Raw genomic sequence first — 26,695 nt, forward strand, 5'->3', positions numbered from 1 at the left:
GACAACCACAGGTCAAGTAACGAATGCACGTTTTGCGCAAGTTTGTGACGAGAATAGCTTGAAAAATCAAGATCAGAGAAAAGTACAAATCGCGGGGCGGGAGTGAGTAGCATTGTAAACAATCTGCATGCGAACGGAGAGATTAGAGCAACTGTCTGCTTGACTTGCATTCTCAATGATGGCATTACAGGAAGACGAACTGAATCACTGTGCTTTTTTTTGGAAACGCAACTACACTAGGCAGACTCGACACTGGCGTCGTCGGTCAGTGGGATGTTGGCAGACTTCCCAACAATTACACCAGCGTGACTGCTGTCTGAATGTTGTTGCACGGTGACAAGAGCTCAGGCCGGTGATTCCAAAAAAACCTGGGTGGTCTGAAGCAACCATCACCGTTTCAGGTTCCCTCTTTGAAACCCACTGGCAGTAAACATTTTCGCAACCTTTATATTTTAATATAGCAGGCAGTGTAGTTCTGTGGGCAATATAAGCCTAATCTGTGGAATTCTTTCATGCTGTGATTGTGAAGGGCTTATTCAGCAATTTTCCGCACTGGAAATGGTGCACTGGTGTTGTTTTGTGAATAGTTACCTAAAGTCAACAGTATGTTACATTGCAGTATGCGCATGCTGGAAGCGCCGATTCTATGCGAGGTCAGCAGGATCACTGAAGGCACTGCTGAGAGCACTCATCTAATGAAAATCAAATATTGGCCGCATTGCAGGATGAAAGGAGATTGAGCTAGAACAGCCAAGCCGGTCTTGTAAACTGCATGGGCTCTGAAGCACTTTCGAGCATGGTGATCGTGTCATCGCTTCTTGTAGTGTTATCACATGACAAAAGCATATTTGTTGTTGCTAATGTCATGGCATTGTTCACCGAGCAGAATGCTGCTTACATCTTGTATCAAGCAAAGAACATGCTTTTCTTAACGAACTACTATATTAACAAACATTCACGATATTGTGCTGAAACCCTCTTTGCTATTTTCTTGAGGAGAGTGTGCACTCTCTGGGCAGATATTAACATTCGTCCAGCTAATTCAGGATCTGTTTGCGAAGCAGGTTAAAAAAAAGCTAGAAGCATATACCAGCAGCAGTATGCACGGAAGTCAGAGCAGCTGTGTCAGCACGGCTGTGGCTGGAGCCAAGTGAAAGGCGATGGCTATTGGTCGAAGTGACGTCCCAGACTCCAATTTTGCATCACCTGCTGCACTGCCTCCACCAGGCTTTGCTTTGCTGAGCAGCAAGCTTTTTGTGTTGCTCAGCTCTTTCACTCACGTGTTGGTACCACTGCTAAGTGCTCGCGAAGACTCGGCAGCGGCAACGCCGGTTTGGTTGCTTTCCATGCATTTCCTATGGGAGCGGCACAGAGCATTGCCATCCAGATCATTTCACCACGCACCACTAGGGTACTGCGCATGCTCTGATCACGTGTATTAAAGGCAGACTGCGACTCACAAAGTCGTCGGAGCAAACACCGAGTCACGTTAGCACTGCGGTGCCATCAAGATAGTACCGTATTTACTCACATAATGCTCCCACTTTTTTTCGCGGAAAATTTATGCGGAACTGTTGGGTGTGATATTTACATAGGGAAAATTTTCGAGCCAATGTTTTGGAGTGCTAAAAGCAAATTTAAATAGGCTGTGAATCAGGATTCTCAAGCCAGCTATTGTAAATATAACCAAAACATTACTTTCAAGCAGGACTTACCTTTGTAGTAAAAGCACAGGGTGAGATAATCGCGAACTCCAGAAGCACCTTATTTGCCAAGGCTAGCCGCCCGTAACTTCACCATCACTACTTTCACATTTGGTGGTATAGCATCCTGCATAGACAGTAGTCCATACAGTTCTGCAGTGAGTACGTGTCAGTCGCTGCTTCATCCGCTCCTTCAGCTTCTTCCTAGCCTTCTTCTGATGGTTCATCCTCGTCCTGCACCAAGTGGTCTTCAATCGCATCCAGGGCGTTAAAAATTCCTTTTTCTTGAAGCTTCTCGTGACCACGTCTGCAGCAACCATGCCCCATGCCTCCGATATCCAGCTGCACAGCAGCTCCACAGATGGTCTCTTGATTTTACCACCCTGCGCCGGAGCATGAGCCTTTGGCCATCCACTCTGCATAGAGCCTCCAAATGTTATCCTCGAACGGCTTGTTCAAAGATACGTACAGAGGCTGTAGCATTGACTAGAGGCCACCTGGTATCACTGCTAGGTCTGTGGGCAATTCTGTCAACTTCGTGCGAACTGACTGCAGAAGGCGGCCGCAAAAGCTATCAACGAGGAGCAACGGAAAAAAAATTGCTCCTGGTCGCCATCCTCACACAGTCTTGATCCAGTCGATCATAAGCTCCGCAGTCTTTCAAACTTTTTCTTGCACCTGCACATGTACACTGGCGGGGGTGGGGGGCTTATTTTTTGGGCGTTTAAAAATCACATAGGGGGCCAGCTTCTGCCCAACCGCTGTTACGTCTAGCATCACCTTGCATCTCTGCCTTTCGGCATCTGTTGTCCTTATGTGCACAGACTGTGCACCTGTCTGCTCCATTGTCGTGCTGCTTGGCATATGAAAATTAGGCGCCGTTTTGTCCGCGTTCCTGATCTGCAAGAGCAAGAATTTTTTTTTCTTGCCTAATCCTTATTGTGAAACTGTGAAAGTTCACGACTTTGTTTTCACAGGCTGTGGGTAGTGCTGGCAAAGCGTTGTCTGCCTTCCTAAGAGACAGTCCATTGCGCCACATGAATCGCATGGCCCACCTGTTACCTGTTGGGAAATCTTGCACCGGGATGACCTCCTTCCTTGCAATTACAGTTCTATTGACACAGTGCACCCATCCACTCGTTGAGCCTTGATTTAGTCTAGGAGTAATGTTTCAATACCATGAAACTCTCCCCTCATCGGACTACGGAAGCCCTGGCACGTCTTATTTGTTGTCTCGAGCTGTTTGTGCTGCCATCTCCAGTACTGAACGCTAAATTCATTGAGGTGTCGGCTGGCAGCGCGGTTGCCGTGCTTTAACGCGCACTCAATAGCTTTTAGCTTGAAAGCAGCTGTATAGCTTGCATGCCAACCCATGGCAATGTGGCACAAAGAGCGTGGTGACAGAAGTAACAAGTGCGGAACAATGCCAACAAGGCCAGCGAGAGACTTCACAAAACGGTGGAACAGTGGAACTGGCGGAATGTTTGCTTCTCTCTACTGCCACGGACACGGAGCAGACATAGGTAGGCCGGCAGGCAGGTCACCTAGCCCGTAATGTCTAGCGTGCTCAAGATCTTCAGATTAACTGCGTATTTTCCTCCCATTTCTAAACTACTCTCTTGACCTTCTTCACCATTCCTCTAGTCATCCCTTACTTGTTTCTACTTTTTGAAAATTGAGCATGTCCTGTCTATTCCAAAACCATAGTGCTTTGCGGATTCCTGCGGCAGCATCATGCATTGAGGGTTAGAGTCTTACACTGGATAAGAGTGTATTCTATCAATTCCCTATCTTGTGGGCAGCAGCAGCAAACGTCATCCATGGTGTCAAATTTTTGCTGGCAACAGTTCGTCTTCAAGCACCCAGCCCTAGTCTTGAAGAGTAAACCATCCCTTTTTAATTGTCAAATAAGTTTTTCTTTTTAATTTCAAATATGAATCGAATATGTTTGGTATTCAGTTCATGAGAGAATGAGATTCGAGAATTTCCAAATATAAGAAAATTCCCGAATATTCAAAAGTTTTCTAATACTCGCCAGCGATTGTACACATCACCGACTTTCATAAATTTGACCATGGCAAAACCATGATATCTGGACAAATTGTCTGACGATCAAGCTTAAAGTGTCAGGAAAACAATAGAAAGGCGTCTTCTTTGCTTTCTTCTCCAGCGTTTATCGTCTGGACCGATCACATTCGGACGCTGCTAGGCTTGACCTCATGCGAAATTCTGTTAGGGGGCTTTTCCACATATGACACCTGATATGAACAAGATAGCCGACCGCCCATTTCAAACAGTCACAATGGGGAAGCGTAATGTGTTGCATACTTAAAGCCCACACTCATGGCATTCATCTTGTTGCCTTCCTGAGTGTCGTAGGGTGAGCTCCACCATCTCGTTTTGGTCAACTGCGATATGTGGGACAGCCCACTTGCGGAACTTAGCATGTTACAGCAGGGCAAGTGATGATGTGAAAATTCCGCGAATGGTGCACTGTAACCCGCACAGCTCTTAAATGCACTTAATGGCAGGCATAATGACGATAGGAGGGCTTCGGTCGCTAAGCCATAAAATAGCCTGCCCGTATAGTTCGGGTTTCTGAGCTTCGCCGCGCAGTCTTGCTTTTCCGACGTCAATGTACATTTTCCTCGCTTACGTCCGCGTTGTTCTCCCAGCATGCAGAAGCTGCGTCATGGGCTTTTTGGTGTTTGTGCGATGGAGCCTCCTCATAGGGCTTCATGCATTTTCGCATTTTCGGCATTTCTTTTTTTCTGGGGTGCGGGGAATTTTGTAAATGGACCTTCGGATAATCCGGCCATTTCATCCAGTTCCTCAAAATCAGAATTAATAAGGTTTTATTGGTCATCGTGTTATTTTTAGTAGCTAGTCATGTGTCATTTCATTATTTTAATTTGCATGATCGCATTACAGGTTGCATACTATTATGCTGTTTAATAGTATAGATTTCTATGCACATCATGTTTTTCTATATGGTGCTGAGTCAGACTAGCTTTGTTTATTTCAGTTGCAAAGACCTGCACTATCTTCAGAGGCAACAACATTTGCCTGTTTATCGTTTTCTGAAATATTTTTTCTTGCTCAACAGGTATTGGATATTCAAAGCCATTTTTTCTTCATCTTTGTATTCAGAAATTTCAATATTTGCATACCCCTACTTTTAATCTTAGATTTAACTGTCCTATAGAGCTTTCTTTTGCTAGTAAGTATTTTCTGAGGATCTTTGTTTCAAGGTTGTTTTACTGTCTGTTTCTTTCCTTTGACATTTGCATTTATTAACAATCCATCGAGTCCTTCGCGTCGATGTAGTGTCGATAGTGCATCGGTGTAAGTACCTGAAAATTTTTGCCACTCATTGTTTGTTATTCATATGCCTCAACAGTTCTTCATACTACACCTTACTTGTCATATCACTTGCTTCGAATGTTGACCACTCCATATCACTTCGAACTGCTTCATTGGTAATGTTTCCATGCGCCCCAAAGGCAAGCCTACCGACTACCCTCTGCTTTATTTCAAGTGCCGAATTTGTGGCAGATTCAAAGCACACCACAGTGTTTGCAACATAAAACCCCGGTACCATTGCACTTCTCCAGATTCCCGGAATAACTTCATATTTGTTATATCCCCCGAGCGTGCAATTCTTCATGACACCTGAGTTTCCTTTTGCTTTCTTTATAATTTCCTCTCTTGATCTCGCATGTAGTTTCTGCCATCATTTATTCAAGTACCAAGGTACTTGTACGCCAGGCTTATCATTATAAACCATGACTTCCAATTTTTCAGGGCTAAATCTCAGTCCTAGAGCCTCCACCTCTTTTACACAAATTTCTGCCAAGTCTTGAAGGCCTGTCAGTTCGTCTGCTAGAAGAATGATGTCATCGGTATATATCAGTCCTGGTATGCGACTTGTCACCAGTTTGACCCTTCGCTGCCACGACACAGTAAACCCTTATCCTCTCGTTTCTATCTTCCGTTCAATCTCCCTGATGTAGAGCATATAAATAGGAGTGCCGATAAAGGACATCCTTGCCTAGGTCTCCTTTTCACCACAACTGTGTCTGCACCTTCCATTTCCTGCCAGTTCACAGCTGCGTTGTTCTCCTTGTAAACTCTTTTTAATAAACAGATTGTTTCACAGCCCACACCCTTTTCAAAATTTGCCATAACAGGGCTAAGTTTACATTGTCGTTAGCCCCTTTGATGTCTAAATTACGCACCATCCACAGTGGTCATTCTTCTCTTGCAGCAATTTCAATGCACTGAGTGACTGCGAACAAGTTGTCGTCTAGTCTACGTCCTTTTCTGAATTCATTCTGCTGTTCTCCCAAAACCTCCGCCTCTTCAGTCCAACCTTGTAGTTGATCTTTGCAAAATGGCTTGCATTGCTATTTCATAAAATACTTACATCAACTGTTAGATGCCTATAGAAGTTAATGCAATGTGTTTCAACTTTGTATTTGTTTATCATGCTCATTCTGCTCTCTTGCCAGCTTGCTCGGATTTTTTTAGTTCTCAGTACATAACTTAATACATCTTTCGTGTTTCTTTCTTTCCTTCTTTCTTGTTTCTTTACCAAGTAATGGAATTAGTCTCATTGGTATTGTGTCCTAACCTGTTTCTGTATGCAAAGGGACCCTTTGCACACAGGGAGCAGAGCACACTAACGCTGCCTGGTAGGTAGCACACGCCCAACTGGGCCAACCAGTTTCAGTAGCGTTTGGAAGATGGTGCTTGCTACCACAAGCAGTCGACTCTTGCAGCAGTAATTTTAGAGGTGCAATGGTTATGCGAGGAAAAAAAAAATTCAATTTTAGACAGCCAATGTGGAGGGGGTGTGAGCATTGTGCGAGCAAATGCGGTAAATGTGCACATTTGAAACTGTGTAATTGTGACCGCTGCCTACTCACATACTGACCACAACAAAAACCACTTTTCACCTCTTGCACTGTGAGACCGTAAGCCTTGCAGGCACCACAAGAAATTGAGATTGAGAGATTCAAATCATGGTGTGTGAAGTCATTGGCACTCACATCGAAATTAAAGAGGTGTCTGTGAGCATCAGTAAGATCTGGAGGAGGGTTCCTTGCTCGAGGTGCGCTTGGCAGGCATTGTGGGCCTGCAGCATCAGTTGCTGTTTGTTCAGGAGCCCCAAGCCACGGAACCGGCCCTCTTTCCGGCACATCCTGATGCACCTGGACATAGCAGCTGTAGAGATCCTCAGCACACCCAAGGAGAGCTACTTTGCAGCACAAGCTGGATGGAAGGAGGAGATTCGACGATACATGCAAACCATCAAGCAGGACAGCCAGCATGGGCCACAGGGTGAGCAGGAGCTGATCCGGCGACGGCGTGAGGAGCTGCGCCATGCCCAGGACATCCGGCTGCATTACGAGCGTAAACTAGAGCGCACCAACAACCTCTACATGGAGTTCACCGCTTGCCTGCTGCAGCTGGAGCAGCGGGAGCGCGAGATCATTCGGTGAGTCCACCCTTTTTCGTAGATGGTCTGCTGATGGTTGGTCTGTCACTGCAGGCGCGAGCAGAGCCTCGAGATGGGTCCTGGCTACCGCCCCTACAAGAAGCGCATTGTGCGACCCCTCATCAAGGCTCAGGAACGGTTTGGCAAGAAGCGAAGCTACCGGCTCCCCACCGACCCTCCCAGGTCGGTGCCAGCTCTCCTAGTGCTCGCTCGGCAATTCAGGGGCAAACGGCTCAGTCCTCATTTAAAATAAAAAATATCTTAAGACACAAACGGGCACTCACTGGCTGGGGCTTGTATGAAATTCCTTCGTGGTACCATATTTTCCGGTGTATAAGACGCACCCGCCATATATGCAGGTTCTCATTGAAAAAGTTGGTATATGAGACGCACCAAAATTTACCCAATTAGGCTAGTGAGGGTTAATTAAACATGCTTGCGCAACCATCGCGAAATGAACTGTATCTGTTAGAAGTTCTTAAGCAACGCTAAGTGATCGAAAAAGGCAACGCTCACGCCATACCCGCCCACATTTTAGCAAAAAAGAAAGAAAAAATGTCGAAAGAACTCTCTCACATGTCCATAACAACATTTTATTTCTACTTAAAACCTTCAAAGTCTTCATCTTCGAATGCGCTATCAAAAAGTTCGCCCATTTTTGGAGGCAACGCGGCTGAAGCATTCTCTTCATACTCAGAATCGCTGGTCTGATCATGCTCGTGCTCGGTTGGTGATGAAGCCGATGAAGCTAGCAGGCCAGCCTTGCGGAACCCTGCAGTTATGGTTGCCACTGTAATAGCACTCCAGGCCTCATGGACCCACTTCGCAACTTCGCTGAAAAAAGCGCGCCTCATACGTCCAGTTGCGGTGTAGCTGTGCTCGCCTTCCGTCATCCACGCCTCCCAAATGCGTCGTAAAACAGCTTTAAATCTGTGGTTGACGGAAATATCTAAAGGTTGTAGAACCTTCGTCATGCCACCGGGTATTATTGTAGGGGTGCAGTTCTTCACCTTGATTTGTCTCAGTGTCAAGTCAGTAATGTGCGCACGCATGCTGTCCATAACCAGAAGGCTTTTCCGGGAGTAAAAAAATCCATCCAGGCGCTTCGAAAAGCACTTTTCGAGCCAGGCTCCCATCATTTTTTTGCTCATCCATCCAGTCCTTCTCGTTAGTTGTGACAATAACGCCAGGCGGAAAGCTTTCTTTTGGCATTGTTTTCCTTCTAAAAATTATCACCTGCGGCAGCTTTGTTCCGTCAGCACAGCACTCAAGTACAACAGTGAAGTGAGACTTTTCGTGCCCAGTTGTTCGTACTGTGACAGTCTTATCACCTTTCTGAGCGACACTTTTTGACATAGGGATGTCAAATGTTAGCGGCACTGTTTACGATGTGGCTGTCGATGATGTTATTCTTTCCGACTTCCTTCTTCACAATTTCTTGGAATTTCTCCACTTTCTCGCCGAAATCATCTGGGAGTTGTTGACACATTGTCGTTCATGCTCTTATTGACAAGGCTTTGCGGTGCATAAATCCATAGCACCATGACAGCCCACCAACGAAATCAGCGGCACCTATTTCACTCGCCAAAGTGTGTGCTTTCAAGTGCAACTGCACGGTTGACAGAGCCCTACCTTGAGCTCGTTGTTCAAGAGCCCACTTGAGGAGCCGGTCTTCAAGTTCAGGCCACCACGCCTTCTTCCCGCGGTCAGCCTTCTTTCCGCTCTTCATCGCCTGCAGTTTGGTGGACGACTGTCACCACGCGCGAATCGTCTTCTTGGGGACGTCGAAATGGCGGCCTGCAGCCCGATTACCGTTTTCACTAGCATACTCAACCGCAGATAATTTGAACTTTGCGGTGTAGCTCTTGTGCAACTTCGGTGGCATACTGTAGTAAGGCCGAGCACGACAGGCACAGGTAGTGGAAAACACACGCCGAAGTCACCAACACAGACGTACTATGTACACGGAGCAAAGAAAGTTGCAAAGGGTGACTAAAAAAGAACACCAGCTTGGCTTGTCTTGATAATGGCGAGAAGCGCGATTGTAGCCATCTTTCGGAATTTCACATTACTTTTGCTTGGGGCCTCCGAAACGGCTGCGTGTTTGTGATCCCGGAAGTCGTCATCCCCGTTGTTTCATGATAAAGTTCACCTAAAAAAGTTGCGTACCGCGTTCCCCATATTGAAGTACCTATTAACCGTGTTGCAACCGCGTGATTGGTAGTGATATTTTTTCGGTGGAAAAAGCTTGAGCATGAACCTGAGTAATTTCTGAACTCGCAAAAAAAGAACGAAAAATTCGTGCATAAGATGCGCCCGTGTATAGGATACGCCAGCAAGATTTTTGAAAAAAAAAGCTGCGTCTTATACACCAGAAAATACGGTAATTTTCAGGACAATTTGAGAAAACTGTCGATGACTTTTTACTTGATAACAGTTCCTATGGAGACCTTGCTCTGGGTATTAATTTTCTGTACTGGTTGTTTCTTAAGCTTGCAAGCTATTTTGCAGTAATTGCGTGGGACTGTCTTATTGCTTGAAGCAAATGCACTTGCATTTGTTGCAGTTTACCTGCCACGGACGATCAGTGGCTATGACGTTTGGCTGCTGAACCCAAAGTCACAAGATTAAATTCTAACTGCGGTGACTGCATTTCTGTGTAGGCGAAATACAACATACGTGCCGGGTGGTAAAAGTGAAATGGAGCCCTTCAGTGTAGTATCTTTCGTAGCCCACATACCATACTAGCATTTGTTACAGTTTCTTCAGCAGTTACTTGCAGGTTTCATTTGCTAAGTCATGTTGCAACACCAGCTTTTTTTTATTGATCTGGCACACGCTTGCATGAGTTTTACTGCAGTTGTGGTTTGAAGGTAATGCAAAGCAGATTAAACGTACTACCATGAATAGGATGCAGCCTTTGAGCCTGATTGATTCAAGGCACTCCGCAGCTGAATGCTGCATGTCAGTCTCCTTTCCATTTGTCGTGCTTGGATACAATTTGGTGGGCAGGTAACACTTACTTGTGGCAGCATTATGGACAAAATAGGCTGTTTGTGTTTGCTGTGGCACTTCTGTTTGCACATTTTCTGCCAGTGCTTTGGGAATGTCATCCATGGTGCAGAAGGTGTCTCGCAGGCAGGCGAAAGCGGTCTTTTTATTCGAGTGCTGTATCGCAAAAAGTTGCACTTTTGTGGGAAAAAGAAAAGGAGGGCCTCTTTACTCAGGATGGCACAATTTTCAGATGTGAACACACTGGGTGTGCTCTCCTACTTGGCATAGACCCAGCCTTAAGGGGAGACGCGGGTCTTGAAATGATAAGCAAATGTGAAAATTTTGATTTTGCAAAGATGGCATATTCGAGATCAATACACTCTAAAGTTCAATTTGACCTTAACTGCTTACTAAAATATCTATATATTTCATGCCTACGAAGCCCAGAAATGGCGATTTTGGAGTGAAATGCGGCAGGGCTTTGCACCCGTTGCACCCATGACCGCGTCCCCGATGACCAGTGCTAACGCGCAGACCGGTTCCGGCACATGCGGGGGCGCGCAGGCACACGCTTTGGAGGTGACCACAGTCGGTGCTTTAGTGATTGTTGTCGGGTGTACTGTCTTCCGAAAAGCCCTCGTCAGAGATATCTTTTCACAGAAACACATCTTCGGTACCATGGAGCGCTAATGATATCCCGCATTTCTTGAAATTACAACCGGTGAGCTCCTCGGGAGTTCTAGCCCAAGCATCCACCATCCGACTGCACGGTGTTGCTGGAGAGGCCCTTAACTGCAGGCAGGGAGAGCCTGCAGTTACTTTGCAGGCTCTCCCTACCTCATCCAGACCATGTAGCAGCGCTTGATGCGGTACCGATGCTCTCGGCAGCTACAATTACTTCCCTTTTAAAAGCAGCCAAGGACTGCTTTCACGGTCCCGACACCATGGGAGGTGCAGTCGTCTTGGGCATCGCGAGGTCAGGTCAGCATAGTGACCTGGCATCGAAATTGAAACTACCAAACTATGCCACCGTTAGATAGCGCCTCCTCTCGCTCGAAGCATGGCGGTAACGGCGCTCGATAATAAAGAAACTGGAACAGCGTATTTTGGCCGAAATTTGTTTTGATCCGCATATAATGTGAGGTGGAAATTTGGCATGCCGAAATCCGGAAAAAAAACTCGTATTATACACTGGTTTTTACGGTGTTTTGAAATCAAGATACCTTTTTTTGGCAGCTCATCAAGATAGCTCTACCACCAGGCGCATGAGGAGAAACCAACTTTTTGGCAGGGCTGTAGAATGAAGCGCATTGAGAGGCTGTGAAAGTGGGAGGGGCAGGTGTGGCGGTTGAAAAAGAGAAGACAGGTTATAACCGTAGGGTTTAGGAAATTACTGGAAAGGGCAAAACCCATGGCACCATGTAGCAATGGTTGATGGTGCGGCTAGTGCGGCTTCGGCAGCAAGCTTCACACCGACAACAGCTCTGGATGTCGTGTTCGCAGACAGCCATAAGGAACTAAAGGGTGAATATTTATTTATTATTTATTTATTCGATACTGTCAATCCCATCAGGGATCGTAACAGGGAGGGCATTCAAAGTACAGAGGCACACAAAAAAAAAATAGCAATGGTAATTAATCAAGGTACATGAAAAATATAACACGAGATTATACATTAGAAGATACGAATAACAAATAAACCAGAGTGAGGAGCATGTGACATGATTTTGGCGGACAATAATACCACAAATGAAAACACAAACGGAAGGAATAACTTGGTAATGACATATATGAACTCAATAAATACTAAGATATAAGTAGTTGATTTTCCACACGTGTGCTAAAGGAATTCAATGATGGACTACTAACAATGGATGTGTTCAAGGTGTTCCATTCGCGTATAGCACGAGGGAAGTATGAATATTTGAAAGTGTCAGTACGGAATGAAAACTCGTTTAGAGTGTGTATGTATTTATTACGTGTTTGTCGCGTTTGTGATTGTGATATGTATCTTGAAGTGGCGACTTTTAATTGATTGTGTACGAGTTGGTACATGGTTTTAAGGCGCGCTAGTTTTGCTCTGTTTTGAAGGGTTAGTAGTCCTGCGTGTTTGATTAGTTCTGTTGGTGAGTCTGTCAACCTGTGTCTATTAAATATACATCTGACCGCCTTCCTCTGCACTGCTTCTATTTGTTTAGTGAGCTTGTTAGTGAAAGGAAACCAAACAACATTAGCATACTCTAGAATTGGTCTGACATATGTGTTATATGCAAGAAGCTTTGTTTCTGATGGTGCTAGTTTGAGGCGTCTATTAATGAAAAATAACTGTTTTAAGGCGGTTGATGTGACATTGTTAACATGAGAATCCCATCTGAGGTCAGAGGTTAGTGTTATGCCCAAATATTTATATTCGGACACCGAATCAAGAGGAATATTGTTTAATGTGTACTGAAAATTTGATTTGTGTATCTTTCTGGTTACGGATAAAGCAACTGATTTTTTAACATTAATAGTCATCTGCCATTCTTCACACCACTTGGTCACTGCTGTTAAAGCGTTATTTAAAGCTATATGGTCATTGACGCAGTTAATTTCCTGGTAAAGTACACAGTCATCAGCAAAAAGTTTAATATTGTGAGAAATACTAGTAGGTAAGTCGTTTATAAAAATTAAAAATAATACTGGGCCAAGAACACTACCTTGTGGCACGCCGGATGTAACATTAGTTGTTTCGGACTTAACATTGTTAATTTCGACGAATTGAGTACGGTCAGTCAAATAATCAACGATCCAATCTACTATAGGGCCAGCTCCAAGGGTTGCATTAAGTTTCATAATAAGTTTGGAATGTGAAACGCGGTCGAAAGCTTTCGAAAAGTCTAAGAAAATGAGATCGATTTGTTTCTGCTGATCAATAGCGAAGGATATGTCATGTGTAAGTTCGATTAGTTGTGTGACTGTAGAAACTCCTTTCCGAAAGCCGTGCTGAAAAGGTGTTAAAATTTGATTTTCCTCTAAGTAGGTGGTTATGTGCTTTAAGATAATGTGCTCTAGTAACTTGCATACAGTACTTGTTAGTGAAATTGGTCTGAAATTTGAGGGATCTGATATGCTTCCTGTTTTGTGTATAGGTGTCACTTTAGCTAGTTTCCATTCTTTAGGAATGGTGTGCGATGACAATGACTTGTTAAAAAGTATTACTAAATATTTTGCTACCCATATTAATAAACCACTGACAGGTACTTGTATGCTGAATTTTTGTATGTAGTCTCTTTTTTTTTTTATGCCCCCTTGCCCTTAGAGCTCTGAGCTGGCTTTAAAATTGTAAATTTTTTTTCTTTTTCTGACTGGCAAAAACTCCCCCCTTGCGGTATAGTCATTGTCGCATTATTTACGTGTAAATACGGTATTTCCTGTTGGGTATGGGAACATTTATATATTCTGAAGTTCCTTCAAAGTATCTCTGCAAGTTTTGTTCAAATTTTATCTGAACATTTTGATTTCATGAGTAAAATTTGATAATGAGACATGAAACATTTTAACAAAGCCCACATTATTAGAAAAAATGTTTTACTGGCGTCATTTTAATGTACTGCGCTAAATTTTAAACCTGATAGTTCTTGGACAAAAAAAAATTACAAAAACCCACAAAATAAAGCCATTTTACTCATGGCAAGGATAGAGCTAAGGCATATTTCTAGCACAACTTCCGACATGTAGCATTAGAAAGTCAGGGGAAAAACATTTTTCTTGTACAACAAACTTGCATGGCGTGTCTTGTTACAAGAAGCTTCCATAGATGACGTCAGTTATACCAGCTACTTTGAAGCTACCATGGAGAGCAATACGCCCGGTGGCCAGGTACGCTGTAGTACTGCCAGACTATTTGGTAGAATGACACAGTTTCAAACGCTCTGCTCCTGAAACCTTTCCTTTATTGCCATGAAAAGCGTTCCTCGCAAAATACACTGTGCAGAAATGCATTGGCAAAACCCAGATTGGAGTGAGCAAAGGACCAGATGCACAGGGGCATCCTGTGTGGTGTTACAGACGTCGTGCCTTTTGAAGCGAAAAGCTTCACTAGGCTCGTCAACACCGCACTTCGCGTGAGCCACCCCTCGGCGCCGCTGCGGCGCGCGCTACGTTGCCACTTCTCCTCGTCACCGGTTTACCCCTCGCCGCTGCCGTCCCAAGAGGAGAAGGCTCTTTCGCAAGGCGTTGCGAGAACGCGTGAGCGGCGGTGGCGGCGGTGGCGGCCATAAAAGAGGCCGCGTGCCACGTCGCACGCCAGCTGCTTGCTACTACTCTGATCACCGGGCCGTCTTTGTGGCCATACAGAAAGTGCAAGACATTGTGTCTATTGACGAAGAAGAAATAAAGAGTATACCTAAGACAGTGCATTTTGGAAAAGCTAGAAAGCTATACCTAAATTGTAACCCTATGTATGAAACCTTAAGTTAAACCACGAGCATCGCCACAAAGCTTTTCGCTTCGAGATATGCAGGCTTAACACTTTAGCTAAGCCTCAGCCCAACTTTTTTGTGTAGTCCTTCCCTTTACATCTTGGTTTTTGTGCTCTTGTTTAAAGGTTATGAGGGACTCGCCATGCTCTTTAGTTTTAACTATCCTTGGCAGCGTTTAGGCTACCTGTAGTCCAGGTTTCTTCCTGCTGGAATGTCAATAGTGCTGGTAGGAATGCTTGGGGGCATATCATGTGCAGCCCAGAGCCTTTGGAGCAAGCTGGTTCACCCTCCACCAAGGCCCGTTCTCGACGAGCCACACACCGCCGCAGTGGCTCTGGCAGCAGCAGCTGCTGCCGCACAGTGATGGTGGACAGCGAGACGCAGACGGATGCGCTCGAGCTGCTCAGCGAGAGCAGCTCACCCTCGCTGGCCTCTCCCGTGCTGCCCGAGAGCACACCCCAGAGCGATGATGCCTTCCCCGTTGTGGAGGAGGACCTCAACAGCAATCGGGCCCCCGTGCAGACCTCGACGGCCGACACACCCTGTGAGCAGCAGCGCCCTGTGCTGCCTCCCCCCAGTCGCCACAAGCGAGCCATGACGGACAGCGATGAGTCACCCAGCAGGGCACACAGCAGTCTTGGCAGGGGAAGCCAGGTTACAAATTTCTTTGCTCCTCCTCTTTTGCTACTTCTGGATTGGCTCAAGGAAATAGTGTATTTCCATGTCTCTTGCTGTCTTGCTGGCACCTGCAGTCCCCAATTGGTTACCAAAGACAAGAACCAGCCTCTTCCATTCTTTGTCCCTGTGTCTTCTTTTTGTTCTGTAACAACAGGAGTACGTTTTCTATAGGCTAGGCTTTTGACCATGCTTAAAGGTGCACTGAAGAGGAATCTGAACTCGTCTTTTTGCCGCGGGAACTTGATCTACACGTTCCGAGCATTCTTAGAAACTGCGATTTATTGCCCTGTGTGGCTGATTTTCCTAATTAAATCGAATTAACGTTCGGCTCCCACCTTTTTTTTTTAATTCTCCCTCGTACGGTGGGCGGAGTCGACCAACGCGTGGAGTGCCTTGCAGCCAGCTCCGTGGAGGCTTTGCTTTCGCTTTGTTTTGTTTTTTTAGGTTTCCGTGAATAAATAGTTTCATTCGCAGATAATATAGCCGCAAAATAAGCCCGCAGAAATAAAAATACGCGCGGACTATTTGCTTCTACGGACTACTATGTATTACTCCGCCGATGGCAGAGCGGAAAAGCCGCCGCGGGACTTGGTGAAAGGCACTCCACGCGTTGGTCAACTCCGCCCACCGTACGAGGGAGAATTAATAAAAAAAGGCGGGAGCCGGACGGTAATTCGATTTAATTAGGAAAATCAGCCACACAGGGCAATAAATCGAGGTTTCTAAGAATGCTCGGAACGTGCAGATCGAGTTCCCGCGGCAAAAAGACAAGTTCAGATTCCTCTTCAGTGCACCTTTAAGCCAGTGCTGATAAAACTTAGTGCACATTTGCCAGCTCTCAGGCACTCAGCTTCAGTCATACTTTATTCAAGCATGCTTGGCCCATTGCAGTCAAGATTCTCAAGTGCACTTGCTAGCTGGTCCAGCTGGCCTGGTCCCAGCACATATAGTTTGCACCAACTAGCTCCTGGCTGTGTGCTTTCTCCCTGGGCCTGGTAGCTGCATATTTCCTTGTGAGCATTTTGTGTAGCTTTTGTTTAAAAGTTCAGCCAAAGCATCAAAATTATGTGGTTTTCAAGATGTGAGGTGCAAGCTGAAAGCACCAAGAGAGCAGTGAAAACAGTGGGTGCAAATTAGCCGAAAGGCTAAGGGCAGGGCTGACCTGTGCTCTTGCGCAGGACTTGACGACCTCAGAAGAGGAAGGTGAAGTGGACGACGAGTACACTGCACGGCAAGGGTAGGTCACACCTGTTGCTGTGGAGCTGTGCTGTTGTGTACGGCAGTTGGATGTGGAATACATTTTTCGAGTCGCTTTTCTTTTTCAGATGCTCTTTGACTTCACCTTGATTGTGTTGTCAGTGCTTTTCATAACCTAGATTCACTTATGCATCTCAAGCAATTGTCACCTAGGTAGCATGATTGAATGTGAGCTGAAAACTTGGACCGTATTTTTTGTGAGGCTGTTTCCAGGACAGGTGCCCAAGCCCCTGGTGCGCTTTGCTTGGTTGTTTGGCATTGTTCAAGACGACAAGAGTTTAATATACAGAAGAGCTAGGCTTGCTTTGTACAGGGAGAATTAGGAAGTAAAAAACTAGTATTAACTGTTTTGAGAAAACAGTTTTTGTTTTTGCAAGGATGTTATATCTCGTGTTCACTGGCCATCTGTGATTAAGTGCCACCCTTAGCATACTCCTGGTCAATGTGCAGGCAGCTGTCGAAAATGCGGCAGGCAGTCAGCGGTCAATCTATCTCAACCATCAGCTCGGAAGGCAACTTGTCCGAGGAGGAGGGTAACACGAGTGAGTGCTCCAGCTGTCCCCCCGCCGAGCTGCTGTCCAGCCTGTCCAACCCGGACGTGCGTGACTGCGGGCGCACCCCGCGCCGTCCGCCGCTGCGTCTCAAGCGGGTAGGTCCTGCTTCTTCCATTGCGAAGAGGAGGTCACATTTCCATAGGCTCTCAAGCAGCTGCCTGCTTAGGTGCGGCAAAGCTGCTTGTGTTGGTGCATTGCATGATGCACAGCGCAGTCTGGTTTTACTTTTCGGTTTAAGCCAATAAAAGTACTCCAAATTCAGTTTTCAAAATTCGGGTTTAACTGAGAAAGGTCAGTATTCTTCGCTTGCAAGGCATAGCTATCCAGCTGGTGAATGAGAGTTACAGCAAAGTTAAAAATGAACTAAGTAAGGAAACCAGGGTCATGATGCGGCGATAGTGTTATTGGATTAAAGCGCAGTAGTGTGATTTAAAGTGTTGCTCTGCTAGCTTACACACCTCTGCAGTTTGGGAAGCACCACCTCCCCACTGCCTGCTAAGCACTGTTTGTTCACTATTATCACCAGCTTGTGGCAGTTAGTTGTTTAAGCAGGTTAATCAACCACATGTACTACACTGGCATGAAACCGAGCTTGGACGTCACGAATAAGTGTGTTCTGGTTGCCGTGATGGCGGAACAGAAGTTCCATCACTGTGATCAACACGCGTGATGCCCCGCCCTCGTGCTCAGTTCAGCTCAACAACCACACAGTAACATAACCTAGTCCTTAGAAGTAAAGTCCCACTTGCGTTCTATTTTTCCGCTGACTATCTCGTTTAACTTGGGTTGCTCTTTTATTGTTGGTGGTGATTTCTACACAAGCACAGTTCCAAGCACTACTATTTCTACATTAATTACTGGTAAATATTCATGCTAACGAGAACACCAAGAGTGACTTTTGACCACACAGGATTGCTGCATTAAACTACCGAAAAAACAGTATTCCATTCATCGAAAATACTATTCACCGGGGAAAAAAAAAAAAAACCTTCCATTTTGAAATGAAAGCAAAAAATCCGCCAAATTTCCAAAAAATAGTTCGACCTCTAGGTATATCAAAACCAGATATATTCACTTTTCCAAAAAGGGCTCCCTGGGCACTGCCATATTGTTCCCTGGACTGCAGTGGACACCTTGCGCTAGCACGGTGGAAGCGGCGGCGGAACCGGTTTCCAGCAGTCCAGAGAGGAGGCGTTTCGACGCTTCCACCGTGCTAGCGCAAGGTGCCCACTGTAGTCCAGGGAACAATATGGCAGCGCCCAGGGAGCCCTTTTTGGAAAGCTCTATTGAATACACTCGCCATCTGATATTTTGGACTCTTAGGGACCACAGAAACATCCAAAAAATCAGGTAGGCCTAAAAATCAAATTTCGTGAAAAAAAAAAAAAAAAATCTATTAGCAGTATGATAAAGAAGGGGACAGTAGTTTTGTGCACATTCTTGAGCTTCACGACTCTAAAATCTTGCTGCACATATTTGCGCAGTCTGTGGGCAGCGAATGCTTTCGTGAGCTCGATGTTCGATCGCTGTACGGCTGTCAGCAGGTCCACGGAATGCACGGATTAGGACTATGTCCAGATACGAACGCAAAACCATTGCTGTGGGAAGTGCATTGCAGCTACTGTGTGGGAAGGGCCCTAAACTAAAAAGCAAAAACAGCAGTAAAAATAGAACCCACAAACAGCAGAAGCAAGCACACCGTCAGCATTGGCCTTTGTAATCGGGCCTAGTGACTAGAGCTGAAAGCCAACCTTTGAACCTGTGCTTCATTATTGTATGCACTCTGTGGTGGCTTGCATGTAACAAGAGGCATTTTGCCTGTCATCATAATGCCAGTTTTCGCGGTGTTGCAATAGAACAGTCGGGGCTGCGATGCATTTTGTTGCGGGTACAGGTGCAAGCTCCTCGCTTTGAAAAGCAGCGCCAATTTCTTTCGCTTGCTGCTCACGCTCACATATTTTGGTGAAAAGACTGCACAGATGAGTTCCACGAACTTTGACTGCGACAGTAAGAGCTCATTGATTCGAACTTCAAGGCATTGGAAAGAATGTTCATATTATGAGGTAATGAGCGAAAAAGACTGTTTCCGAGTGTTGTCAGGTTATCTGGGCCATGTCCACCAGGGTAGCTGCTGCATTACAGTAAACGCTCATTTCAACCCCCATTAATTTGGAAATCCGGATAGTTCAAACTGCCTGCTTGGCCCTAGCCGACCATGTAAATCTATGGTGTCAGACGCTTGCGAATTCGGACACTACGGGTCTCTTACCGGTTAATTTGAACAGGCTCCCAAAGGAGGCTGCGTCCAGGTATGACAGGAGCGGCACGAAATCGTCAAACTAGCACTTCTGAAAACGTGAGATCCATGCTGCAGAGTCACTCACACACCTCTGGTGTGCGCAAAGCGTTAGGCTTGTTGACTAATTACCGGGGCCCATCTCTAAGAACAGTCCGGCTGTGTAGTTTCGGTTTCGCTTTTCTGAATTTTGCGCCGGCGCGTAGCAACTGCAGCGCTATCAGCCAGCATCTACCAGGCAACCTAACCTAGATGAGCACTGTTTTGGATACTGATTGCCAGTCGCTGGTGTTTTCTTCCCCATTTTTTTTTTTTCTAGCCACATCGCTGTTTTAGAGCCATTTCCTTCACTTCCATTTGCATGGTTCTGTTCTTCTAGTGTGCCAAAAGTGTGCACTTGTCACATGCCATTTGCTGTTTGTGCAATGAAGCCTCTACACACATGGCGGTGCTGGCACGCTAGTGATGGAGCTCCGCTGAGTCACCCTGTGAAGGATGCAGGAGACTCTTAAGATTTTCGAGCAGTTCTGCTTTGATGCTCCTGGAAATGGTGCCTCTGGAAATAGTCATTTCCATGCTGTTCTCGTCTCACAGTCAGGCAGCCATTGCCCACTCTTTACCAAATAAATTTACAGTGGTGCAAGCAGTCCTTGACAGTTTTTTTGGGGGTCATTTGATCATTTGAACTTTCAGATAATTGGAACGTTTTTCCCGGTCCCTTGAAGTTCGAATTAACGAGGTTTTACTGTATTCAGTTCCACCACCTTGCTTCCTGTCTCCTTCAAGGGTACGTCTTCACTGGGAAAGTTTAAAATTATCTCTTGTTCTTTTTTTTTTTTTTTGTGTTCAAGCAGTCAGCAATATGCGTTTGCCACAGTATGTGTGTATGTGTAGATCATGAAGTGAATATACAGTAGACTCCTGTTAAGAGGAACTCTGTTAGGATTAATTCCTGGATAAGATGAACAATGCGAGACCATTTGGTTGGTTTCCCACTGGACTCACTGGAGAAAAAAAAAAACGCTTAAGACGAACTGTTTTGTGTTTCCTTCATTTAAAGGGACTATGAAACAAATTTATTGAGATTATGTAAAGATAGGCAATCCATCACTCGTCACTCCAGCGCAAGAATTTTTGAGCTAGCATCAATAACAACGAAGTTATAGGCGATTAAAAATCACCTTCCTCCTCTCCCCCCTCAACTCGTACGCGCGGGGCACCATAAAAAAAATAAAGAAAACAGCTCCGGGACTGGGCTCCGCCCATGAAAACGTCATTCGCTGACGTTCGGTTTACAACTTCCGGTTGTCGCACTCGCGAGGAGCAGCGTGCGTCGGCAGCGTCTCTCCGGTCTCGGCGCTTTCTGGCATTGCGGCGCGCGTCGGGTTTCTTTGCTAGTTGGCAGAATGGACCCGGACCTGTTCCCGGCTCACACAATGTTTTATTTTTTTGTGCGCTGGTTCGGCCGTCACACCGATGCTGCCAAGTCTTGGTGTGAAACACCGTGCATATACTGAGCCTAGCTCTAGAATGATGTTGGACACCCGGCTGCGGGATCGCAAAATCGCGCCGCCCGACTTAGAACACAAGGAACATACGGTATTACGGTCGTAAAACGGACGGGAGAATCAAAGAAGGTCGGGACCGAGTCTGCATGTCGAAGCAGCAGCCGAATGTGAACAGCAGCAGTACGTAGCCGTCAGGCCAAGGCCCTCCGCGACAGCTAACGCTTCGAATTCGTCCTGTGCCCTAAGTAGATGCGGCACCTTTTTTTAAGTTCTCGTAGATAAAATTGTCTTCCATCGCAGATCATATCGTGTAAACGTCCATACCGATCGCTGTAAGCTGGAAACTCACCTTCCCGGCGGGAAGAAACAGTGTCGGCAGCGACTTCGGTCGAAGCTTCAGGTGCTTGACATTCATGCCTGACTATCGAACGAGCGCTGGGTTATAGTAGTAAGCGTCAGGTGCGAAGTGTCGACCGCAAACGCGGAGTCTTCGGCGTGCGTGCGACGCTGGCAGTCCGATGCGCTCCATCCAGGCTGCTCGCTCACACACGTCTCTAGGAGTAACATGCCTGTGTTCAACACCTCGCCAGTCACTGGGTTTGCAGCCGATGACACAGCAAGGCGTATTCATCTTGGGCGGTCGAAAAAGGCACTGCTAGAGGCTCCTGAACTCGCGACAGAAAGAGGCGGCAGAGGTAAATTAAAACCATATGCGCGAAGGCAATGCCCTCGCTCGCGCTTGCCCCAGGGGGTCGCGCGGCAGCTCGAGCAGACGATTTTCACCGCTACCGGAAGTGTGCCCGTGACGTCGAAGCTGCCGCGGCTCTAGCGAATGACAGCGTGTGGTGGCCTGCCGACGTCATGGGACTAGTGACGCCTATCTTCCCGGTTTTGGTTTCAGAATTTCTCCCTACGAAGACACCAAGCGGCCCGCGAATTTTGAAAAACACGGTTTTTAAAAATTCATAATAAATTGCCGGCTGAGTTCCGAAGACTCATACTTGGTGTCAATGCTTCTGAGCATCACTTCTAACATTTACAAGTGGCTTTTAATTCTTTTCATGGTCCCTTTAAGACTAACTTTGATCAACCACAAACCACGATGATCCTGCTGAACAGAACTCACAGAGTCTCTACACGGCACTGTCAACAAAAGCAAAATATTACATAAATTCAAGAAGGAGCACTGCCACAAAATAGCTTCCACACACTTTCACACGAAACTGCGGTGAAGCCGTCTTGCAGTGGCACACTTCCTTGGGGCGCCTCCACTGGTGCATAGATCTGACATGGTCAGATCTCGGCATTGCACACGCCACGTGCTGTGCGTTGCCTTCGATGGACCAAAAGGAATGTATGCGCAGAATGCGCCCTCTTGTTGACTTGAGTCCTAAAAACTTCGTGGCCACATTTTCAGCTGATGTGGCATCACATGGCGCAGAGATGGTCAGATATTGGCACCACGCACATTGCCTCTGGCGTACGAAAAGGCGCATGGTATGCTTACTCGTATAGTAGTTGGTAACAACTGCGCTGAAGAAGGAGTGAGATAGGAGAGACACACACCTACCCTGCTGGGCATCTTTGAAGGCCGTGGGTAGGATGGAAAACAAAGCAAAGTACAAACGTGCAAACAGCATTCACTGTGAGAAAGAAAGACTACGGAAAAGGAAACTAGACCTATGCGATTTGTATGTGGGGTAAAGTGAGCTTGTTTTATGCTCTTAGTTTTCAGCTCACTTCATGCATAATGCAAAAAATGCTGTATGTGCAATTATCCTCACTAAAATACAGTTTTATTCATTGTTTTCACGTAACACATATATGGACACACCTACCATGCTCACATTTCTTTTCCAGGGGCACTTCTGTTAAGACAAAAAGATTTTCTGTGTTTGTGTTTGCGCTGTTGAACCATCATTATGAACCTACACCAACTAGCCCAATCTGCAGTTCTAAAGATTTTCTGGCCTCTCTTGAAGGGAGTCTACTGTACGCGTTTGACATGCCTTTGTCTTGTAAATGCAAATACAGTTAGGCTTATGGGCAGAAAAGATACAGCAAGTTTGGCTTGCATGCAGACTGGGACAAAAATCTGTGACCTAGTGTCGCATGCAGTTTCTGAAATTGTTGAAGTGCTAACCAGTGGCCCCTGCCTGTGCAGAACCCGTTGCCGACCATCAGCGACACATACAGCTCACCCAGCCAGTCACATGTGAACAGCGAGACGGGCCACACAGAGACGACCGTCTGGTAGACACCTCGTGTACAGTGCAGACTGCAGACCATGCCGGTTTTTCATGCCAAGCACCTCCGCACATTATTTGTGTTGAGAGCTGTATTTTTTTTTTTAGTCTTGTTTTTGTTCAGACTATCATTGTTTTCCAATGCTCATCAGACATTCCAAGACATGTTTGAAAGTGAACAAAGGAGTCCAGTTCCAATATGGGACCAGTCATCCCACAGCTTTTGAGCCCCAGAATGATTGCTGCTAAGAAAAGGTAGATGGCATAATGCCCTTTTACTTATTTATTATTACAGTGCAGCTCTGTTTGCTGGGTCCCAGAGGTCTGATGGGAGGCTTGCCGTGCAAAGATCTTGGCTTTAGCCAGCCAGGCTCTTCTGAGCGTTTTGCCTGGATTAGGCATGCTAGCCTGAGAATAGAGAGTGCAAAGAGTAGGAGTGAAACTGCATCTTTCAGTTGCGCTCATTGTGAGCTTTTTGGTTGCAAATACCTGTTGTACTGCTACCGTATTTACTCGCGTTATTTGCGCACCCCCTAACTTTTTACCTGGATTGTTGAATAATAAAAAAAAAAACTTTTACTCGCACATTTTGCGCCTCTGCTGCGCCAGGCCACCAGCATGTACACGGGTGCGTGCAAGGCAGGCTTGGGAAGATAGGTGTGGCCGCGTCCCCGTGTGCAGTTGCAAAAGGTGCGAGTGGCAAGGCGACGAAATGTGCGCTGTTTACTTGGCTCGCTCGCACTGGTAGTCGCTTTCCCGGACAAACAGTTGCACATGCGCCTTGGATTCGAAGCTACTGAAGCATTTGCTGTTTGGTTTGTCGCTAGTCAACCGGGCCGCCCACAATGGCACCATTTTATTGCCCATTATCTTTTTTTGCCTCCCAATGCTGGCTTCGCGATTGTATCGTTGCGTGTTTATTGCTTTGAGCTGCGCACGGGCCGTCATTCCATGCTGCAGGAAGCTACATAACATGGTACGGGGTAGTAGGGTGTATGTGTCTTATATTTGAAGTCAAAGTTAGTTTTGTTTTTTTTTTGCCCAGCGAGGGGCGTGAAATGGGAGACCTTTGTATAGACAACAATATACAATATATATTGTGCGTTATTACCTTTGTGAAGTTTCTTAGGACATGTTCAGAAAATTTCAGCGTAAATTGCATATTCCCTTTTGAAGCCTTAAAAGAAAAAAAAGTGCGCAAATTACACAAGTAAATACGGTATATTGGCTGCCTTGAAAATGTTTGAAGCCTGTTTTTGGCCCTGAATGTGGGTCACTGAGAGAGGAGCTATTCCTAGCAGTAGGACATGCTTGTTAGTGGTGTAATGGTCATTGCCTTGGTGTTCTGATCCTTCATTGTTGTGAGCTGTCGACTGTTGGAGCATCTTCATGTATATGCAATTAGGCACGTGAGGAGCTCCTGCTGAGATGTGCTTTGGAAAAGGGGAATTCCCTTGCTTGACAGGATCTGCTTGGTCAAAGCCCCCATGGGGCATATTCCTTGTGGGTGCCTCGCCTTTCGGTTCTTATGAATAGGGCTGCCAACTGCAGCTGCATTTTGTCTGGCAGCAGTCGCAACAGGCCTGCAGACACGTCACCACCATAAAAGCCCTGCAACACAGGTTCTTGTGATTTGTTTGCATATGGTAATGCCTCTGGGTCATGAGGGTGGAGAGATCGTGATGTTTATAAGTGCTTGTTTTGGGCTGCTGGTGTCGCCATATAGTGGTGGCTTTCGGCAGCTGATTTGAGGTGGCCAATGTTATTGGCACTGCCTCTGCAATTGCTTGAGCGTACAGTTTGCATTTCATTCCTTAATGCTTGTTTCTTGCTTACAAGACAAGCTCAGAAGGAACATTCGAACCAAATGAAAAGGACTACACTAATGTGAGGGACTTTAAATTCTGTTGGAGGTGAGCACTGCTGCATGAACTACAGGCACCATGAACATAGCATTAAAAAAAAAAATCAGATGACTCCATAGCTAAGAAAAGGTTATAATAAAACCTGACCTGCCTGAACATCACGGTGATGACATTGTCTAAAGCATGCCTGCAGTGTGGACATGGACTGCTCTGGGGAAGCAGCCATGGCATTTAAGCTTCCACTGCATGTTTGGAAGTCTCTGTACTGATTGGTAGTGCCCATTGTTGTCACTGGAAATGTGAAGCATGGTTGTTTCATTTGCGTGTGTTTTGATTTCTATGAATTGGATAGCTGGCGTGCACTGTTTTTGGGAATTCCTACTTGCACTGGTCTCAGCATTGCATAAGGAATCCTTGGGAGTGTAATAATCGTACGTGAACAAAGTGTCGCAGGGACCTTTTTAATGGTGCACTGAAGAACAATGGTACCGTTCACGTACACCACGCATCTGTGGAATCCTCCCGCTGTACCTGAGTCATCTGGGTTTGTCACAGCTGGTACTTGCAGCAGTGCATAAGAAAGTGGCCAGCTTCAGACTGTGTTCTCAATGCTTTTTTTTTATGCCAGTGGTCCTTTTAATAATGTAAATGGTGCACTTGATCACTTGATGGGACTCTGGTGAGGCTTTTGCACAGCTCTTGAGGTAGGACAGGTCAGAGAGACCTACTAGTGGTGTACTCTCTCACATGTAGCAGTGCTTTGTGCAGCTTGGCCTGGCAGGTCCTTTCACAACAGACAAGTCATGGACCGTTCTTTGACTTGCTGTCTGCAGAACTTGTGCACTGCTTGAATGGACGTGTTCCAGTACTGCTAGATGGGCTCTGGCTTGTTGTGGAAGGCAGTAGTAGTGATTTTTGTGCAGCATGTTCATGGGCTGTTTTTTTCCATCCTGCAGCTACGCTAGTTCACTGTCACTGTGTTTACGAGTAAGCTCCGACAACCCAATGCATTCCCTTTTTGGCTACCAGACGTGTTTTTTTTTTCCTGTGCAGGGGACAATGGCAGACTTGCATGGAACAAGTTATTATTTATTGGCAGTGTTTTCGCTGCAGCAAAGCATGTTTTATGCATCTGCATAGAGCATTGAATACTGTGGGCTACAGACCTGAACCATTAAAGCTGAATGATTGTAGCCAAAGCTGTGTGTGCTTTTGAATCTGAGCCATGAGAGGATGATGTCGTCTGTGCATCATCTTGGCTCATGCACAAGGTACCGCTGCACATTTGGATTGCTAAGCTGAACTAGCTGGGCAGCAGCTGATCGTAAGGGAACGTGAACATGATGGCACTGCAGAATTCTTTTGGCACATGTTTCTGAACCACAGCAGACATGAGGGGCATGTATTTTGCAGCCAAACAGTGGGAGTACACTGAATATTGTGACATCATGACCTGCATTATGGAAATTCAGATATGTTTGTGTGAACAGCAGGGCTTAGTGATGGCCCTTGAGAAATAAAAGGAGGAAATGTGAGAATTTCGGTAGTGAGGCCCAGATGGAGCATGTATACAAAGCACAGGCGTCACTAGGGAAGTGTAACCACACTGGGTGCGGTGCTGAGGGTGGCAT

General features: G+C 46.0%; 1 protein-coding gene across 4 annotated transcripts in view; it reads left to right on the plus strand.

The window, feature by feature from the left end:
• The window catches only part of LOC149349430 (mitogen-activated protein kinase kinase kinase 13-like), a 64,152-nt gene extending 37,889 nt beyond the window's left edge, over positions 1-26,263 (plus strand). For 2 of the 4 annotated variants that reach the window (XM_089578368.1, XM_089578369.1), the window contains 6 exons: positions 6,868-7,203; positions 7,258-7,386; positions 14,918-15,314; positions 16,517-16,575; positions 17,046-17,244; positions 23,118-26,263. In XM_089578368.1, the coding sequence (XP_089434494.1) occupies positions 6,868-7,203; positions 7,258-7,386; positions 14,918-15,314; positions 16,517-16,575; positions 17,046-17,244; positions 23,118-23,210 (1,213 nt within the window). In that variant the 3' untranslated portion in view covers positions 23,211-26,263. The remainder of the gene's footprint in view (positions 1-6,867; positions 7,204-7,257; positions 7,387-14,917; positions 15,315-16,516; positions 16,576-17,045; positions 17,245-23,117) is intronic. The other 2 variants (XR_016290073.1, XR_016290074.1) reach the window with 2 other exon arrangements.
• Positions 26,264-26,695: the final 432 nt, after the last annotated feature.

This window comes from Amblyomma mixtum, chromosome 3, assembly GCF_055824585.1.
Source record: "Amblyomma mixtum isolate Tamu chromosome 3, ASM5582458v1, whole genome shotgun sequence".
NCBI lineage: Eukaryota > Metazoa > Arthropoda > Arachnida > Ixodida > Ixodidae > Amblyomma > Amblyomma mixtum.